Source organism: Electrona antarctica (genome assembly GCF_951216825.1).
Source record: "Electrona antarctica genome assembly, chromosome: 18".
NCBI lineage: Eukaryota > Metazoa > Chordata > Actinopteri > Myctophiformes > Myctophidae > Electrona > Electrona antarctica.
The window spans coordinates 14,820,294-14,841,533 of NC_136799.1; the positions used below are offsets into that span (position 1 = coordinate 14,820,294).

A 21,240-nucleotide genomic window follows, 5' to 3' on the forward strand; every position below is an offset into this window, starting at 1 on the left:
CGAGCGCATAAATAAATTCCAGATTTTTCCAGGATGTGTGGGAACCCTGTGTTGCCTTTCATATAGTCGAGGTTACTCACAGCGCACTCGTTTTATAGACGATGAGGTCGCATGCATGAGAGGTCCACGTGGACACAAAATAAATGGACATCCGCTCAAGATCCGCTAAGGTCTGTGGGGACCACGCAGATGTTGTTGTTGGTCATTTCGAAAAGCACATTTGCACATACCTGAAATTTGTCCTCTGTATTTAATTTACCCAACCTAACTTATTAAGAGCAGATGCCCGGCCAGCGCATACTTTTTTTTTGGTGACTTGATGAATTGAGTGAGATGTTATTTTTATTTTTTTATTTTTTTAAGATGTTTTTTTTGCGGCTTATGCCTTTTATTGGTTTTTGAAGGGACAGACAGTAGGCTGACAGGAAACGGGAGAGAGATGGGGGAAGACATGCAGTAAAGGCCGTGTCGGGCTCGGGAGTCGAACCCGCGGCACACTGCGACTGGATTACCAGTCGGGTGCCCAGACGGTTACGCCACCGCCTGGGCAAGTGAGATGTTATTTAAACTTCTGGAGCACTTAGTTCCAGTCCTCGATTCGGAATTGGCCGTGCTTGATAGACGCACACCTGGACTGCATGTATCAGCATCATGGCGCCAATGTCCTGTTTACAAAGTCACCATAACGTTCCATGGACGTATTATCATTCATGATTTCATTTTTCCTATAGCAAAAGGTAAGAGGAGTGCTCCTTTTCACCCGGTCTATGTGCAAGGTTTCAAGAAAGCACTTAATTGTAATTGACTTAAAAACAAGGCAGATACTGTGACACGCACCGTTCTGTACTGCCCATGCCCATTTGCACAGCAACTTCCTTGGTAGTGAATCTGCTGTTAAAAAAAAGTTTTAACTTGGATATGTCTATGGTGTTCATGGTGCTGTATTTGGTAAAATCCTGTGTTAATGTATCCATAACTCAGAGAGTGAACAAATGCTACATTTGTCTGTTTCTGTTTACTACTAATCTGAGAATCCCATCGTCAAATATTCGGGAAAACAGTGACCCCTGACGCGAGGCAACAGTCTGTCTTGAGAGACGAGTTTACTACTGACAGAGGACTGTTAAGGTTTACTTTAACCTTTGACCTGTGTGTGTGTGTGGGTGTGTGTGTGTGTGTTCTCACCTGTTTGATGAACTGAGCTGCATTGAACAGTTCACTGCAGCCGTACAGCACCTTCTTACCCGGTTTAGACTGGAGACACAGAGAGCCAAAGAGACAGCCAGAAAGAGACAGACAGACATCAAGTGAGAGAGACAGAGTGTTAGATTTAAATATATGCCTAATTCTTATAGTACTCATGTTCTGGTGTGTGTGTGTGTGTGTGTGTGTGTGTGTGTGTGTGTGTGTGTGTGTGTGTGTGTGTACCTTAGTATAGTCAACCAGGTTCTGGTACTCTATGTAGTTTCCTCCTCCCACAACAAACACTATTGCCTGGACAGACAGACAGACAGACAGACAGACAGACAGACAGACAGACAGACAGACAGACAGACAGACAGACAGACAGACAGACAGACAGACAGACAGACAGACAGACAGACAGACAGACAGACAGACAGACAGACAGACAGACAGACACATAAACACAGAGGTTACCATTATGTGACACGCTGTACTGCATAATGCGTGTTAGAAGAAACTTGTCACATCTTACCTCCTGAAACGGATTCTTATTCCTGGGGATGGAGCTGAGGAACGATGAGGAGAAGAGAGAGATAAGAGGAGAGCGTAGAGTAAGAGGGGATGAAGGGGCAGAGAGGGAGAGAAGGACAGAGGAGGGCGAGTAAGAGGGGATGAAGGGGCAGAGAGGGAGAGAAGGACAGAGGAGAGCGTAGAGTAAGAGGGGATGAAGGGGCAGAGAGGGAGAGAAGGACAGAGGAGAGTAAGAGGGGATGAAGGGGCAGAGAGGGAGAGAAGGACAGAGGAGAGTAAGAGGGGATGAAGGGGCAGAGAGGGAGAGAAGGACAGAGGAGAGTAAGAGGGGATGAAGGGGCAGAGAGGGAGAGAAGGACAGAGGAGAGCGTAGAGTAAGAGGGGATGAAGGGGCAGAGAGGGAGAGAAGGACAGAGGAGAGCGTAGAGTAAGAGGGGATGAAGGGGCAGAGAGGGAGAGAAGGACAGAGGAGAGCGTAGAGTAAGAGGGGATGAAGGGGCAGAGAGGGAGAGAAGGACAGAGGAGAGCGTAGAGTAAGAGGGGATGAAGGGGCAGAGAGGGAGAGAAGGACAGAGGAGAGTAAGAGGGGATGAAGGGGCAGAGAGGGAGAGAAGGACAGAGGAGAGTGTAGAGTAAGAGGGGATGAAGGGGCAGAGAGGGAGAGAAGGACAGAGGAGAGTAAGAGGGGATGAAGGGGCAGAGAGGGAGAGAAGGACAGAGGAGAGTAAGAGGGGATGAAGGGGCAGAGAGGGAGAGAAGGACAGAGGAGAGTAAGAGGGGATGAAGGGGCAGAGAGGGAGAGAAGGACAGAGGAGAGCGTAGCGTAAGAGGGGATGAAGGGGCAGAGAGGGAGAGAAGGACAGAGGAGAGTGTAGAGTAAGAGGGGGTGAAGGGGCAGAGAGGGAGAGAAGGACAGAGGAGAGCGTAGCGTAAGAGGGGATGAAGGGGCAGAGAGGGAGAGAAGGACAGAGGAGAGCGTAGCGTAAGAGGGGATGAAGGGGCAGAGAGGGAGAGAAGGACAGAGGAGAGTGTAGAGTAAGAGGGGATGAAGGGGCAGAGAGGGAGAGAAGGACAGAGGAGAGCGTAGAGTAAGAGGGGATGAAGGGGCAGAGAGGGAGAGAAGGACAGAGGAGAGCGTAGAGTAAGAGGGGATGAAGGGGCAGAGAGGGAGAGAAGGACAGAGGAGAGCGTAGAGTAAGAGGGGATGAAGGGGCAGAGAGGGAGAGAAGGACAGAGGAGAGCGTAGAGTAAGGGGGGATGAAGGGGCAGAGAGGGAGAGAAGGACAGAGGAGAGTAAGAGGGGATGAAGGGGCAGAGAGGGAGAGAAGGACAGAGGAGAGGAGGAAAAGGGGGGACAGAGATTATGATCCGTCACATTCCACAGTTTGCTGAGCGTCAACATGACTCAGCATCTCGCAGTGCACGTGCACACACGCAAAGGATGGGCATTTGGGCTTTTCTTTTACGTGCACTTTGAGTGCTCGCAGTTAACCATGGCGTGACGTCATATTTATACAAATTAAACACTATTTGGAGTTGTGAGCCTTGGGCACATCAACTTTGTCACAACTTTATCCCACGATTTTTGCAACCCATTTTATCACCCTGTGTCAATTATCTAATGTAATCCTGGGCGCTACACTGGGGAGGGCAGCGGACTGACATCATGCTTCCTTCTATGCATGAGGAGTCCAAGCTGCTTCTTTTCACCTGACAGGGGGGAGTTTCCCCCGTTGGACGTAGCGCGTGGAAGGAACACGTTATTCCAACCAGTTAATTTCCCCTCCATCAGGCGCCCCGGCCATGGCCAGGGGGAGGTAGATTAGAGACCAGGATTCAAATAGTGAAATCAACAGAAAGTTGATATTATTCAGTCATGTATGATGAACCTTGTGCATGTGTGTTACCTCTCACTGCCTCTCAGCATCTTGGGGTCAAAGTAGCGATAGTCATCCGTCTCCTGACACACACACACACACACACGCACAAACACACACACACACACACGTACGTTAATTCCCAGGCCACTGACAGCTTTGTCCTGGGTAATGTTTAAATGAACGCTGATGACATGAAGTATGTTGGTATTTCAGCTAATGATGTTGTTGTTGGGTCAAAGACGCGTCCAAATTCACTCTGGACGGACTTTAGACGGCTTTGAAAGCGGCCAACGAAAAAGGATATTTTAATAGAAGATTTTGTTAACTACAGTAGCATGATAGGAATGCAGTGGCGATGTACACATGAATCAATGTTTATTCTGCAGGCTCTGTCTTCCATCTGCACATCCACCTAGCCACTTATCTCTATCTCTGCTATCAGGCCATTCATCACAACATCATCAGACACAGCTGACATAGAACAGTTAGCTCAACAGGTGTGTGTGTGTGTGTGTGTGTGTGTGTGTGTGTGTGTGTGTGTGTGTGTGTGTGTGTGTGTGTGTGAGTGAGTGAGTGAGAGAGAGAGAGAGAGAGAGAATGCTGAGTTGTTTCTCTCTCACCAGACTGACTGGTCTACTGACTCTGATGCCAGAAAAACGCACGCGCGCGCGCGCACACACACACACACACACACACACACACACACACACACACACACACACACACACACACACACACACACACACACACACACACACACACACACACACACACACACACACACACACACACACACACACACACATCCATTATCTGTTACAAAGAGAATGTTCTCTTCTTTTTCACTAACCTTTACTGTCAGTCCTCTGTCTATGTCTCCCTCTCTCTGCCTCAGTCTCTCTCTCTGTCTCAGATTCTACAACACTCTTAACTACTTAGACCCCAGCATCCTTATTGTGGGGAAGGCTTTTGCAGAAAGTAGCTGATCGTCTATTTTCAGCAAAAGCCTTCCCCACAATAACAAAAATGCACTACTATAGAGCCCGGAGAGACTCCGGTCAACCACACAGGGTTTAAGGCCAATACACACTCCTTCTGATGTGGGAACAGCTTCCTGTTCCGACACAGTCCGGAGAGTGAGGACATCTGGAGGTGCATGGGTTCTGAGGAAAAGGTTCTGAGACCGTCTTTCCAAAGCTCGGAACGACGTCAACTTGTGGTTATAGCACCTCCCTCTCTGAAGAAAGGTTCAGATGTAGTAAGCAAGTAGTACTATGTACAGTATTGCACTTTACTCCCAGGTATTTTTGAGTCTCTCTCTCTCTTTGCGTCTTCGCTCTCACACACTCTCCCGACTCTGCCTTGGTCTGACTCTAGAGGGCCCAAGTCCCTGACGTCACTCCCACGACCCCTGGGTCACAGACGTTAGTTTTCTTTCCATTGAAAATCCCCATTTTTGGAACCGTGTTCCAAAAATAAACAAATCAGCCGGGCGATTCCGTCAGGTATGGAACAATTTTTTTTTCCTCCTTTACCCAGGGAAGTAGCTGAGCACAGGTGCTCATTTTCAGCAACGCCCTGCACATAGAAACACACAGACAGACACACATGCACACACACACACATTAAAACCTGGGAGCTGACCAGTACAACCACAGTCTTATACTGTTGGCCACTAAGCAGCTCCAGGGGGAGCAGTTGGGGGTTCAGTGCCTTGCTCAAGGGCACTTGAGCGGTGTTGGGTGAGTGATGACAATCACTTCCCCACCCAGATTTTTCCTGCTTGTCCGGGGAATCGAACCGGCAACCTTTCGGCAACAAGGGCGCTCCTCTAACCCTTAGGCCACCGCTGCCCAAAATCGGCACTCTGTGCCGTTTGTGATATTGAATGACATTTGATAACGTCTGTTTGGATAAATTAGTACGTGTTGACAGACAGCTGATGCATCACATCCATACGAGTAAAATCGCTGGGCTCATTTGTTTATTTTTGGAACACAGTTCTTCTCGATGGGATTTTTTTTTTTTTTTAATGTTTTTTTGTTTTATATTGTTTTTATTGAGGGACAGACAGTAGGCTGACAGGAAATGGGGAGAGAGATGGGGGGAAGACATGCAGTAAAGGCCGTCGGGATCGGGAGTCGAACCCGCGGCACACTGCCAGACTGGATTACCAGCCAAGGTGCCTGGACCCCTGAGCCATGGCCCAGGCCCTCGATGGGATTTTCAATAGAAAACACCTCTGTGACGCAGGGGGATAGCGGCCTCTATCGGCAGTGGTGTCAGACTTCGGCTCTCTATAAAATGTGTTTCTCTCTCTATCACTCCAACTCCACTTTCTCTTTCTCTCTCTCTCTCTCTCTCTCTCTCTCTCCCACTCGTCTTCTCACTCTACAAAAAAAAAGTACAAAAGTGTCTTTGTGTGTCTGAAACTCCAGAAGCTGAGAAGAGAGAAAAACACAGAACTCAAAATACTGACTAGCCTGCAATAGTGTGTGTCTGGATCTGTGTGTGTGTGTGTGTGTGTGTGTGCATGCGTGCAAATTATTGCTGAGAGTATACACTGTGTACTCTGTATACTATACAGAATGTATTAGAGACAGAACACCTGCTGACATGCAAAAGTGTGTACACACACACACACACACACACACACACACACACACACACACACACACACACACACACACACACACACACACACACACACACACACACACACACACACACACACACACACACACACACACACACACACACACACACACACACACACACACACACACACACACACACTTACAGGATTTGACTTCATCTCCATCAGGTTGTCCAGGATTCGTGTGACTGGGAGGTTCTGGAAAAACAAAACAGTAGAATGAATTAGAACAGATCATGGATCAGGAAGTATGTGTTCTCTGCGGGGGGGGGGGGGGGGGGGGGGGGGAGATACATGCTCGGAGATGTGGTATTGGAAAAAAGGAGGTCCAATTACAGTTTGTTGCGGGCAGAAACCTCCTATCTCCATATTTGAACATAAATATAACGCCAAACGATGTGATCATACTACAGCGTCACGTAGCAAAAAGTAGCGGCTCCACAAGCTCCAAACGCGTCGCTCGATCTGCTCCCTTTGCCACTGCCATGCGTAGAGGGCTAGAGTAGAGCGGCCGAATGGCAACCGCAAGGTTCCCGGTTCGATCCCAGCCTCCCCCAGAGTTAGTGTCAAAGTGTCCTTGAGCAACTCTGAAGTTGAACCTAATTGCTCCCCATGTGCAGTATGGCTGCCTTGCATGGTTTCCTCCGCCGTTGGCGTGTGAATGTGTGTGTGAATTGGTGCACAATCTATGTAAAGTGCTTTGCATAAAAGCGCTATTTAAATTCACCATGTACCATTTATTTTTTATAAACTGCCTTATTGACACCCATCCTATTATTGATGGGTTCCTAGTAGCAGGCTGGCTTGTTGACCTGCTCCCAGGAACAGACTGTGCGTGCTGACTGGCTACCAGCAGGATCACCAGTCACCAGTGTTGTCATGTTTTGGCTCATAGACACAGGATTCTGTCTCTGAATCAGCCTCATATTGATATAACAGACACATTGCAGCTCTGTGTGTGTGTGTCTGTCGGGCATGCCAAATTATAAATGAGTTTATCCCTTGCCCTACGAGCTCTGTGTGTGTGTGTGTGTGTGTGTGTGTGTGTGTGTGTGTGTGCGTGTCAGCCATGCCGAATCATTCATTATAAGCTGGTTTACACCTTGCCCTATGAGCTGTACTGTATTGTGTCCGTTTGTCTGCATGTACGTGTGTATGCGCGTGTATGTGAGACAGACTTGCCGAATCATTATAAATGGGTTTAGACCTTGCCATATGACTTGTGTGTGTACAGTATATGTATGCGTGTGTGCGTGCATGTGTGTGTGTGTGTGTGTGTGCGTGTGTGCGTGCGCATGCGTGTCAGAGAGACAGCCATGTCAATTGTCAAATAATTATACATTGATTTTGGGAGACTTCTTTTAAACTTTAAACAGACTCGTCCTAGATCTTCTCTCTCTGGATGTTCACCTCACCGTGACATTCCAGGAACTGTTATTCCTCCTGCACACATTAGAGATGCTTGATTTAACCTCCCGCTGGCTGCAGCCAGCCGGGGCAGGCTTTCAACGGAGCGTGACGCAAACCAGGGATTTAGTCTTTAACCACTTGAACCCCAGCATGTCTATTACGGCGGCGGTGTTACCAGGAAGTAAACAACGATTGGGAGTTTATCGCCTTAATGGCAACAATATAATGCAGCAATTGATTTAACCATGTGTGACTCAGAAGAAGAGTACAGGTCCGTTTGGTTACATTTGTGCACTCTCTGAGTTACATTAACGATGTTAAAGAATAATGTTTGCACCGTACCTTAATGTACAGAACTGTTGCTTATTATGATATCATGCTATGTGGATACATGTAGGTATCTTAGATTTAAAAATGTCTCCTCGGTCTCCCTCTCTCTCTCTGACCCCCCCCCCCCCACACACACACACGTTGTTGTTTCTTTCATGGAAAACAACATATTAACGGAACTTGCATGAAAACACATTGCACCCACTGATTTACTAGCCTGGCGCGGCCAGACTCATAGCGAGGGCTCACTGATGTTGAGAAGAATCTTCAGTGAATCCTCGCTATGAGGCTGGCCAAGCCAGGCTACTGATTTACACCTCTTGAACTGCTAACATGAAAGCCTGCATAAACCAGAGTTTCACCTCACTTGTAAACTACCTGTAATTGTGTTAAAGGTTAAAGGTTAAAGTTGATTGATTGATAGATCATTAAAATGGTTTAGTAATGAGTGTTACTCACAAGCTGTTTGAGGACCAGGTTCTTCACTCCCTCCATCACAAACTGGGAGCCAGAATTCATCACTCTAGAAAACAGACTGGAAGAAAACAAGACAGCTGTGTTTAATTCATGCACTTCAGGCTGGTGTATATTAGAACAGTGGTTCTCAAAGTGGGGGTACCAGGGGGTCCCCCGCTAAATTAGTTAATTTCACAATAATTTAAATTACTTAAACCATATTTATTTTTTTAAGAAATCTGCTATACATCTGCTATTAAAATAATTGCAGATATACAAGCTCATAGCACGTCACTTCGTGCTGTGCTATGAACATGTAGATCTTTTTTTTATCGTGAAAATGTATATATAAATATAACATTTTCATGCAAACATTTTGAATTTGTATCTTTGCATCTGGAGGTCGCTGGCCCAATACATTTCGTTTTGGAGAGTCCTTGACATGAAAACAAGTTTGAGAACTACATATCCCGGTCTTACCCCATGGGTTTGACTCCACCGGTCCCGTAGGCGTTGGCTGGAGCGGTGGCCAACTTGGCGAAGGCTCTGGAAAAGCACATGAATCATCCAATAGTTTGTCAACATTGTTGTTTGTTTGTGATCTTCTGATTTCATGACTTATGTTGTTTAAGGATGTATTTAATAAAATATAAAAGATGTAAGCCTGACTAATAGTACTAGTTATCTGACTAGTAGTCGCTCGAGACAGACTGTTGATTCACATCAACTAATTCAAAGGAAAAGAGGGCGCAGGGCGCTGTTTCTCCTTTATTTGCCGATGGGTTCTCAAGATTGTCTGACTAGTAACTGGTCTGACTTACTTCCACTGTTTGACGTAGTTAAGAGGTGAGAGGTCACATCCAGCATCCAGCAGAACCTTCTTATACTGCTCCAAGTCAGACTGGAGAACACGCACACGCACGCACGCACGCACATGCACACACACACACACACACACACACACACACACACACACACACACACGCACGCACACACACGACAATGTAAGTATAAAGAGGGATCATCCCTGGGTAATACATCTCTCTGGAGGAGGCAGAGAAGGATGAAGGAGGGATGAAAGCAGAGCAGCTCATTTCCTGTCCGGACCAGTGAGTCACTGACCGTCCCCCCAAAACATCATCCATCACCATGACAACCATGGATGGAACATAGATCAGGCTAAACACATTTTACATATCGTTGCTGTCGTGCAGAAACCTTGTATCTCCATGTAGTAACGCGGTTTGTTTTTTTATTTTATTTTATTTGATCATACTACAGCGTCGCAAAAAACGTAGCAGATCCACAAGCCCGATGTGCAGCACAAAGCGACAGGTTTTTGAGCTTGTAGATCGGTTACTTTTGCTATTTAAAAAAAGATTTGAATCCTGAAAAGGATTTGGGACATACAAGGTTTCCACAACGACGATATATTACAACTACTACTACTACTACTACTGAATAATAATAATTATTATTACTAATAATAATAATGATGATGATTAGGCCGGAAATATGTACATCTTTCTATGTCCATCAAGCTAATATTCCTGATCCCACCAGAAACATATCTCCTCCTACACTGTCTCCCTCTCAGCATTCCTATGGTCTGTCTCTCCTACACTGTCTCTGTTTCAGTGTCCTATTGTCTGTCTCCCTCTCAAGGTTTCAACCGTCGATTTCTCAGCTTTCCTATGGTCTGTCTCTCCAACACAGTCTCTCTCAGCTTTCCTATGGTCTGTCTCTCCAACACAGTCTCTCTCAGCTTTCCTATGGTCTGTCTCTCCAACACAGTCTCTCTCAGCTTTCCTATGGTCTGTCTCTCCAACACAGTCTCTCTCAGCTTTCCTATGGTCTGTCTCTCCAACACAGTCTCTCTCAGCTTTCCTATGGTCTGTCTCTCCAACACAGTCTCTCTCAGCTTTCTTACCGTCTGTCTCTCCTACCCTCTCAGCTTTCCTGATGTCTGTTTCTAATATAGTGTCTCCCTCTCAGCTTTCCAACTGTCCTTCTCCATGAAGAATCATCACAGTATGAAGAGAGCGGACCCTTTAAAACAAATAATAAATAGATAAACAATATAGATTAAAAAAAAATATATATATATATATATATCAAAACAATGACTTGTCAGCAGGTGTTGGAAAAAAACCCTGAAACCAACATTTCTCATGAAATTCAACTTACGATAATTTTCCTCCATACACAAATGGACAGTGCGCACGCACGAACACACGTGCACACACCACAGACTGCTGTGGTCCACTGTGTTTATCAAACGCTGTTGGCTCAGACACACACTGGGTCTGATGTTGCTAACGCTGACTTATAATGGAACTATTGTAATATCAAAGTCTTCAGTAAAAAAACAAAAAAAAGACCGATCACTCTGATGTGTGTTTTTTTAATCGGCTAGAGGGGAGAGGAAAGGCAGGTTGTACGTCAACGACCCACAATTCAACTTTTAACACTTAACCCAAAAAAAAGTACATAATCAATCATTTTTTTTGTCTTGATTGCATCTATGGTTCTTGGGAGTACATGGAGTACATTCTATTTGTATTTGGCCTAACAGCATTTGTATCTAATTGTATGTAATGTCTTATTGACTTGTTATCTGATCAGATGATTACTGAACTTGTATTCTCTCAGCCAATCAGCGGGTTAGATTGTATCCATATAAGTGTATGCCCATTTCCTGAAGATACAGACGTGATCAGAGCGTCTATCCGGTACTTGTATACACAATGGGAGCAAAATTAGCTGTGTATGCCCTTTATTAGATTTAAAATTATTATTTATTGTTCTTTCTTTGTGTTTGTCCAGTGGCGGGTTGCTAGAGTGGATGTACGTGCTCTAGGTCTCTTATCTTAAATAAACTCAGTGGTGGAAAAAGTTTTTACTTAATTAAAAGTATCAAAACTGCAATATATAAATTCTCTATTACGTTACGAGTAAAAGTCCGGAATACAAATGTATTGGCATTAAATGTACCAAAAGTACTCATTATGCAGAATGTCTCATTTCAAGTTTTCAAATGTATAAACAGCAGATCTACAAGCTCACAATGCATCACAATTTGGGGGATTTTTATTTAAATGTTTTGAAATAATACAAAAAAAAAATAATAATAAAAAAATGTAGGAAACAAAAAATAAAGTGATATTTACTCACGGGTCAACGGCCCATAAAAATGGGTCCCGACACACTGTATGGGAACCACTGTATTAGAGCATTTCACTTATCTTACCAAACAATGAAACTATTCATTTCTCGAATAACAATACCTCCCGTCAGGACAGGAGATCAACTTTGAAGTCATTTTGCTCCGTCTCATAAATCACACATTAACTGTTCTCTGGCTTCATAAGGGAGGCATTCCATCCCATAATAACTGCCATTATTCACACACAGTGGGCCTAACCTTGTTATCCTGTGCTCATGACAACAGTAGGGAATATGTGCGTGAGTCAGGCTCGCAGGGAGGGGAACACAAATCTACTGTTTGGGGTTTTCAGCTGAAAACATTTAACAATAGGGCCCTGGCTGGGGAGGGGGTCATCTGAGATCCATTCCTTATGTTCAAGCAGAACACACAGGAGACCAAAACCAAGAGAGACAGTGATGCTTTGGACTTATATTGCCGCTCCAGAAGTGGTCTGGGGACTGAGGGATTGTGGGTGATCGCATTAGGAGCTAGGAGGGTGATTGATGAAGGAAACTCACCATGAAACAAATCAATCAATCAATCAATTGAGAGCCCAAAGATGCTTACAGACTGTGAGAGAGAGGCTCTTAGCCCCCAGTTTGACATGCATTAGTCTACAGTCATTAGTCTAATGTAATTTCTAATGTCATTTCTATCTCTGAGACCAAATCAATGTTAACACTTTGACTACTATTCACGAGTTGCTCGAGTTAATTAATTGTAGAACACTTTCCCTGCGATTCGCGAGTTGCCCGAGTTATGTTTTCATTGTTTAATCCAACTCAGCGGTCGGTGCACTGGCTGCTCAAAGGTAACTTTAAACATAGGCAGTCTAGCCTGAAAGACGGACATAAATTGTCAGCATTCAACCTGATAATTTAACTCTGAGAGTGTACAAATGGAACCAAATGGGTCCATTTGGTTCCATTTGTACACTCTCAGAGTTACAGACCCACAAAGGTCCATTTGGTTCCAAACTATCATTTAGCTGGGGACCCCCTGGAACTCCCTAAAGGACCCCTGGGGGTCCCCGAACCCCACTTAGGGAACCACTGCCCTAAACTGAGTGAAAAGCAAAGTTCTGCAGCCTGTAAAAGGAGTCTGTACGAGCTAACAGAATAATAGAGAAGGTAACGAGATCTCAATGTTTCGAATTTTCTGCAATCTTGCGCTGCAGGAAAAAAGGTGCAATTTGTAGCTTTGGGTCAAAGCCAAACGTTATCCCTGTGCCCTAAATGTGTTTCCAACAACATCACAGCCATTGGAGCAGTCACATTCATCCTGTTGATTTGTGAATACAGACACGCTGTCAAGAGTGGGATGGAAAGAAAACCCTGCAAGAACTGGCACCAGAAATATGGTTTAGACACGCCGGTCCAGAACAGAGCCACGCCACACATTTTGATCAGAGTCCAAAAAGAAAATAGGGCGTCCTTGATCTTCCTTATTGGTTTTGGTGGTTTGGTTACAATGCTGTTGGTCTGGCAATGCATCACCGATAAAACCCTTCCTGTACAAATCACCAGAAAAAGACCTGGAACCATGTTCACTCTGCCAGTAATGATGAGACTTGACGACACAACACTGACTCATAATGAGTAAATCTTAACTATCAACACTGGTCTTATTTCTACCACAAATAAACTGGAGGAAAGTTCACATGCTGGAGTCAGTTTTCCAAAACACAGACAAATCACTTTTTAAATTATTTATGTTTTATTTTAAAGGTATTTATTTTCGTCATGGAGATACATAGTTGGAAATCTGAAGATGGAAATCTGAAGAGGTAGACAACGAAGAAGCAGAAGGTAGGAAAGCTGAGAGAGCGAGAGCGTATAAGAGAGACACAGTAGGAGATCTGAGGAGGAGACGGTGTAGGTAGGAGAGATAGAGAGTATAGGACAGATGAGAGGGAGATATTGTAGGACAGACTGGCAAGATAATTACGGGATCTGTTCCAAGACCTGTAGACCAGGGATTCCCAAACTGCGTGCACCACCTGCGGTGCGTGCACCCCCTGTGGTGCGTGCACCCCCTGTGGTGCGTGCACCCCCTGTGGTGCGTGCACCCCGTGGTGCGTGCACCCCCTGTGGTGCGTGCACCCCTTGTGGCGCGTGCACCCCCTGTGGTGCACGCACCCCCTGTGGTGCGAGCGCCTTCTAGAGGGTGCATGACATGAAAAGGCTAATGGTGGTGCTATGGTTTTAAATATATGAACATATTATGCCAATATATGGCAAGTACTGTATATGCAGAATATATATATAGAAACTATATTGCTTATGCGACATATATGCAGGCAGCCAATTTCGAATAATATGTCACATACTGTATATGGTGCACATATAAAAAGCTCACAGTGTGTCTTGCTTGTATTGTATATGCTGCCCATCAGACCTCTCTCAATATTCCCTTCTTTCTGCCACACGCATGGCCACACACACACACACACACACACACACACACACACACACACACACACACACACACACACACACACACACACACACACACACACACACACACACACACACACACACACACACACACACACACACACACACACACACACACACACACACACACACACACACACTTTATTAAATCATAATTTATGCACTTTATCCAGTTAAGGATGGCGGCACGTTCAATTCCCAGAGACTATAAACACATAGTAAACCTGTTAACGCCCCCCCCCTACACACACACACACACACACACACACACAGCAGCAACAGCATCTGTTTCTGTGCATCTCTGACACAAGCCATCAGCGTGGATGGGAGACCAGCAGTATAATAATATACAGACAGAAAGTCAAGAGAAGGTTAAACAAGAGTTTGTGTCTCTTTGAGAGGAGAGGAGAGGAGAGGAGAGGAGAGGAGATCCTAATAGCTCTTGGAGCAGATATCAAAGCCTGGTCGAGAGACTCTCCCACACACAATGAGGCTTTTCAACACCCCTCGGCTCGCCCATCTCTCTAGTACTCTCATGAGAGAGAGAGAGAGAGAGAGAGGGAGAGAGAGAGAGGGAGAGAGAGAGAGAGAGGGAGAGAGAGAGAGAGAGACATGCATGGATGTCTAGTATGAAATGTGACCCCACATGACCCCAGAGTGAACGAAGGTTCTCTCTGTCACACACACACACACACACACACACACACACACACACACACACACACACACACACACACACACACACACACACACACACACACACACACACACACACACACACACACACACACACACACACACACACACACACACACACACACACACACACACACACACACACACACACACACCAATTACCTCAGAGGGCGCCTGCTGTGAAGTGATGTAGTAAATGAGAAACAGCCTCATCTTGTCTTCTGGAGTTCCAGCTGAGAGATAAACGCACGCACGCACGCACGCACACACACACACACAGTACATAAACATACATGGATGCATACACTTACGGTACATGTGTGTGTGTATATGTATGAACTAGATGCACTGCAAATGCTCATTGGTGCTTGCAACTGAATCCAGGTCAGGTCGAGGTGTGTTTAATCTTTGTTTCACTTCAGTGCTCTAAATGTTATCTGATCAGAGGGGTGCGCTCTGCCGACACCTCCCCTCTGTTAAGCCATGTGGACTGAATTAAACGTACCCCAAATATCTAACTGAAAACGTCTGCCGAGGAGACAGCACAGATTACATTGTATTATAGATAACATAGATGGAGAGACAAATAGAGAGAGAGAGAGAGAGAGAGCATCTTTCCATTGTGATCCTGTGTGTGTGTGTGGGTGCGTGCGAGTGTGCGTGCGTGCATCTGGAACTCCTTACTGCATGAGTATCAGTGTTTTACGTATGTAACATTGTGTGTGTGTGTGTGTGTGTGTGTGTGTGTGTGTGTGTGTGTGTGTGTGTGTGTGCGTGCGTGCGTGCGTGCGATAAAACAGAAATGTGATTGTGTTTCACTTTCCAGTGTGGTTACAGGTAGACAAACAGACAGACAGGATCTTACCATCAGGGTCACTAATAACATCCAGTAGTGATTTATCTAAAGTAGTTTTACTCATCAGCTTCTCTTCATACTCAAAGTACACATCCAACTTTCGACTCTGTGAAAACACACACACACACACACACACACACACACACACACACACACACACACACACACACACACACACACACACACACACACACACACACACACACACACACACACACACACACACACACACACACACACACACACACACACACACACACACACTTTTTGTTTACTCTAGAGGCCAAATTATACATCCTCGTTGCTTCATAAACATAATAAAAGCTACTTCTTTGTAGGAGAATCATATTATGTAAATTCCGTCACCATATCACATCCGCGTGTATCCCACATTTTATGACACCGCGCACTTCAAGTGTGGAAAGTACAGTGCTGCACATGTGTCAGAAAGTAAACAGACACCCTGTCTACAAGCAGAAAATAATGAAAACCTAAATAAAGAAGATATCTCAAAGCTCTGCTGAAGGACTTTGAGGTCTCCAGAGAATATCAGGAACGTTCAAAATATCTGACGCAAGATAGCGTTAACCAGGACTACCTCAAAAAGAAGTACCTCACTAACTACCTCAAAAAACTGACAGCCACAGCCACAATACCAGAGGGAGCAAGAACAACGATCCGGTACCTCTCCCACTTTCAAAACAAACATGGGTAATTTCTCCTTCTACAGTACGGCCACCCAGGCGTGGAATGCCCTGACCCCCCCCCCCCCCCCCAAAATGCTGATCATTTACATCTTTTAAAACAGGCCTGGGGGATTGGGAGTGAGTCTGCAGTTCTGATTGCAATGGGATGTTCACACACATTGTTAATCACTTATATAATACTGTACCTTGATGTGGTCCAGAACGGCTGTAGCTACATTAGTGTGCAGGTCAATTAACCTCTTCTTCTCCAGGAGTTCAGGGAGATTACTGAGGAGAAGAGGACAGAGTTGATCTCCAGTCTAGTGTCTGGTGGATAGGGCTGCCACCATCACACATTTTACTTGACGATTAATTGTCACAAAAATAATTGCGATTAACGATTTCATTGTGTTTTGGGGAACGTTTGGGCTCTGTAAACAAAAGGTGCAAGAGGCAGATATGACACATAACGTTATACTTTATGTGAATAGTGGAAACAGCCGATCTACAAGCTCAAAACGCGTCACGACTCACAACACGCTAAAACTCACCTCATAGCAGAGGTGAGTTTAGCTGTGTTGTCAGACAGCATGCTGATGGCTCCTTCATCTTCACCCTCCAAACCCTAGACAAACAGACAGACAGATATTGAGCATGTCAGTGAGACACTGAATAACACATGTGTGCGTGTGTGTGTGTGTGTGTGTGTGTGTGTGTGTGTGTGTGTGTGTGTGTGTGTGTGTGCGTGCGTGCGTGCGCGTATGTGTCTCACCATGATGCTCTTAAGTCTTTTGACGTCATCCTCCTGTGCTCTGTATGAGTCCAACTCTGTCTGGACAGACTCAGCTACCTCTGGAAATGGACTGATACGCACACACACACACACACACTTCAACATGAGAACGATTATGACGATTACGCAAAAATAACTGATCAGGCGACTACAGGTCTAATCTCTCCACAGAGGAACGGTTCCACCACACACCTTCCTTTGTGGTTCTGCCAGAACTTGTCGGCTGCCGTGAGGTCAAAGGTCTTCCTGTTCTTCTTCTTGGGTCTGGCTCCTGAAGGCGATGCCTCCGAACCCGCCCCCTCCTCCATGGTCACCCTGTTCAGGTGGAAGTCCTGGAACGAGCGCAAGCACACACACATGCACACAAGCACACACACACACACACACGCACGCACGCACGCACGCACGCATGCACGCACGCACGCACGCACGCACGCACACAGCAAAAAAATCAAAGTGGGTTACAAAATCGTGGGGTAAAAATTATAAAAAAACTAGAAAAAGTGCCCTTCTGGGCACAGGTCTCCACCAGGAGGATAGGAGTGTGTGTGTGATGTTTGGCAAAATGTTTAGGAGCAATATAAATGTGTGTGTGTGTGTGTGGCTTGGCCTGTTGTAGCGCCACCATGAGGCTGATTTGAAAACTGTCAAGTGGCATTTCTTCCAAAGCCTAGTGGGAATATGCATGAACAGTTTCACCACAATCGGACGCGGCGTTGAGTAGTTGTGGCGATTTGTACACTCCTGAAAAGTTTAGAAGCCAATCGTAGCCAATGAGGGTGGATTATGAGAAATCAAACAAACCCGTCTTGATCACATGACTATGAAGAGCATGTGTACCGATTTGCGTGAAATTTGGTTAAAATCTGAAGGAGTAATATTAGAAAATGTGTTTTACATATGTCGGCCTCCTGGTGGCGCTATAAAGAGCAGATGTGAAAAATTCCAGGCAAAGGTTTTTCCTTGGCCTCTAGGGAGTTGGCATACAAAGTTATCCACAGATCCGTGCAGTTAGAGGTAAAAACACTTTTCGGCCAGTTATAGAGCCACCATGAGGCTGAGTTGAAAATGTTCATGTGGCATTTCTTCCTCGGCCTAGTGGGAATGTGCGTGCACAATTTCACGGAAATCACACGATGTGTTCATGATTTGCAGCATTTTGTTTGAAACTGAGCACTCCTGCGAACTTTGGAAGCCAATCTTAGCCAATCAGGATGGAGTCTGAGAAATCTGAAAGACCCGTTTCGTTGAATGGCTCTAGAGAGACTGTGTACCAATTTGCGTGATGTTTGGAAAAAATCTGTAGGTGTACTGTCCAAAAACTTGTTTTGCACAAAGCCGACTCCTGGTGGCGCTATAACAGGCCGTTCTGGAAATTTTGGGGCAGAGGTTCATCGTTGGCATCCCGGTCGATGTGCCATCGACCGGGTTAACGGTGCCGGAGATTAGCTGTTCACAGACGGAAGGACGGACGGACGGACGGACGGACGGACGGACACACACACGGACGGACGGACGGAGTGCAAAACATACTCTCTCCCCATGCCTTCGGCCTGGTGGAGACAATAAATAAAGTAAAGACATGCTCTTACAAACCAGAGTGATTTGTCACTGTCTTACCGGCTACTGGAACTACAGACTACATTAATATTATTAGTAGTATTATTAGAACCAGGGCTGATCTGTTCAACGCATTAAACAAGAACACCAGTGCTCTGGAGACATCATGACCTCATTGGTTGACTTATGCTGTGTGGGCTCTCCAGACCTGCTCCAACCACAGCCAGACAGATGGCAGATGACAGAAAATAAAACAGGTCTTGTGTCAAAATCTTGATTGCTGGCACTTTCGTTTGACTCTGATCCGATTCTACGAAACCCAGCAGGTAAAACAAAGAGGCTTTATGAAGTTCCCTTATTGTACGAAACCACAGTTCATCTCGTTTTTCATTAAAAAAGTCCAGTTATATGGAAATGTTACAGGAATTTAGTGTGTGCGTATTATATGTGTGTGTGTGTGTGTGTGTGTGTGTGTGTGTGTGTGTGTGTGTGTGTGTGTGTGTGGTGTGTTATAAATCATCAACAGATGCATGGTCTGGTACCTTGTCTAACAGTACATAGTCAAGCATAGCTGCTAACTAACTGAAAACTCTGCATGCATGCATGCATGCGTGCGTGCGTGCGTGCATGCGTACCATCTATCTATTATGAACATCAGTCTACACACTAATAATTACCAAAGGTCAGTGGACAATTGGACCCTTTCTAAGTAGTTTTTTTGTTCCAATGGATGGAAATGTTAATGCTAAGTGTACAGCTTCAACGGCATGGAAGCTAATCGCAGGCATCAACATGGAGTTAATGGAAGCTAATCGGAGAGTTCGCCCCATCTTTGCTATAGAGCAGAGACAGACAGTCATCTGTTTCTCCATTATTCTGGGATGGCTTTTCTCTAGCTGGAACATTGCTGCTGCACTTTGCTTCCAGTTAGTGAGGTCGGACACTTCATGTTGTGCGTTTAGGCCAGGTTCGCGTTTGACGTTCCGAATAACTCCCCAGGGTGTGTGACGGGATTATGGTCCGCCAGGCCCTGTGCAGGGGATGTCGAGTTGTTCCTCAGCTCTGGAAGAGTGGTGGGCACATGGGGATTGTCATTCTGGAACAGGACATCGCCTTCTGCAAACCGTTGCCACAACATTGGAAGCATACAACTGTGCAGAATGGCATTGTAGCTGTAGATTGTATTCACTGGAACAAAGGGCACTCTTTCAAAACTAATTAAGAGGGTATGGGAAAGGGGTGCACCACACCGCAGGGTGACAGCGGAGCCAGCAACACAGCAGAGCTCATATTTGGATGGAGTGGAAGGTTGTGATCCAGGGGTCCTGAGTAGATGTCGGCCAGTCTGTACCATCGCAAGTTCGCAACGCTAGAAAAGCTAATTAGGATTCGTGATGGGTATTCATGAGTCCTAATTTAGGATGTCCACTGACTTTGTGTTTATATCTATCCGCGTCGCTGTCTGTCTTAATAATATTTATTTAAGTGTCTACTGTCTACTGCCTATCTCTCTGCATGACCGTGCGTCTGTCTGTCTGTCTGTCTGTCTGTCCTCCCAGTAGAGTCTCTGTTTGCCTTCTTACATCGTCACTAACACTAACAACTTCTGACAGGAAATGGCTTCTCTTCACCAAACATCATATCATAATATCTCTGTTGTCAAGAGCGACCAACCAACCACCACGTTGACTGGAAGCAGTCCGTGTTCTGCTGGGTGGTGGCAGACGGACTCAGTTCAGATTCTGACATATTTATAGGAAAGAGGAGAGAGCCTGGCGTCAGCCGTGTTACCTGGCAAGATCCCTGCATGAGGATCCAGACCAACGCAACACAACAGCCTCAGCTGTGACTCACCGACTGAGGCTTCTAAGAATAGAAGGACAGACCGTGCAACACACACTGTTACCGTTAAAGGTCTTTACGATACCAAAAATGAGTCTGCGGACATTTAACATCAAACTATTCATATTCTTGACGCTTTATCGCTGTGTTACATTCACTATGAATTAAAATATATTCTATATATTCTCCCCTCAGGGCTGGTGTGAGCCCGGCTGGGCACATGTTGGGGTTTGTTTTGTTTTATTGCGTATCTTGTATTGTGTTCTGTGTCTATGTATGTCCTGTATTTTTAAAAAGCAAGGCTTTTGCACACCTACAGGCGACAGGTGCGTAGGAGAGGGTACGATGCCCAAAAATGAAAAAGAACAAACACCCACACACTGTCTTCAAATGCAGTGACCTATGCAGCCTTCATCAGGCTATCTTTATTACCATAAAGATAGGCTGATTGTTGCTGTTTCCCTAATAAAAGTTGGACACTGCATTTGAAGACAGTGTGCGGGTGTTTGTTCTTTTTCATGTCCTGTATTTTAAAATGGAAAACCTTTACAAATAAATAAATAAATAAATAACATTCACGTTCTGTGTGAATGTACTGACACAACACCACTTAGAAAACAAATATATATTTTCGGGGAAATTAATCACACACAAAAATGCCCCCTATTTTATGCCACGCCCGAGTCGAAAGCGGT

The 21,240-nt window shown here is 45.4% G+C and overlaps 1 protein-coding gene across 1 annotated transcript in view; it reads right to left on the reverse strand.

The window, feature by feature from the left end:
* scfd1 (sec1 family domain containing 1) overlaps positions 1-21,240 on the reverse strand; it is a 39,100-nt gene that overhangs the window by 3,845 nt on the left and 14,015 nt on the right. Inside the window, exons 11-24 of the mRNA XM_079528202.1 lie at positions 17,336-17,475; positions 17,123-17,213; positions 16,902-16,975; positions 16,557-16,638; positions 15,674-15,770; positions 14,971-15,041; positions 9,270-9,349; positions 8,929-8,994; positions 8,452-8,527; positions 6,397-6,450; positions 3,624-3,676; positions 1,718-1,751; positions 1,429-1,494; positions 1,186-1,254 (exon numbers count right to left, since the gene is read on the reverse strand). Of these exons, the coding sequence (XP_079384328.1) occupies positions 1,186-1,254; positions 1,429-1,494; positions 1,718-1,751; positions 3,624-3,676; positions 6,397-6,450; positions 8,452-8,527; positions 8,929-8,994; positions 9,270-9,349; positions 14,971-15,041; positions 15,674-15,770; positions 16,557-16,638; positions 16,902-16,975; positions 17,123-17,213; positions 17,336-17,475 (1,053 nt within the window). The remainder of the gene's footprint in view (positions 1-1,185; positions 1,255-1,428; positions 1,495-1,717; positions 1,752-3,623; positions 3,677-6,396; positions 6,451-8,451; positions 8,528-8,928; positions 8,995-9,269; positions 9,350-14,970; positions 15,042-15,673; positions 15,771-16,556; positions 16,639-16,901; positions 16,976-17,122; positions 17,214-17,335; positions 17,476-21,240) is intronic.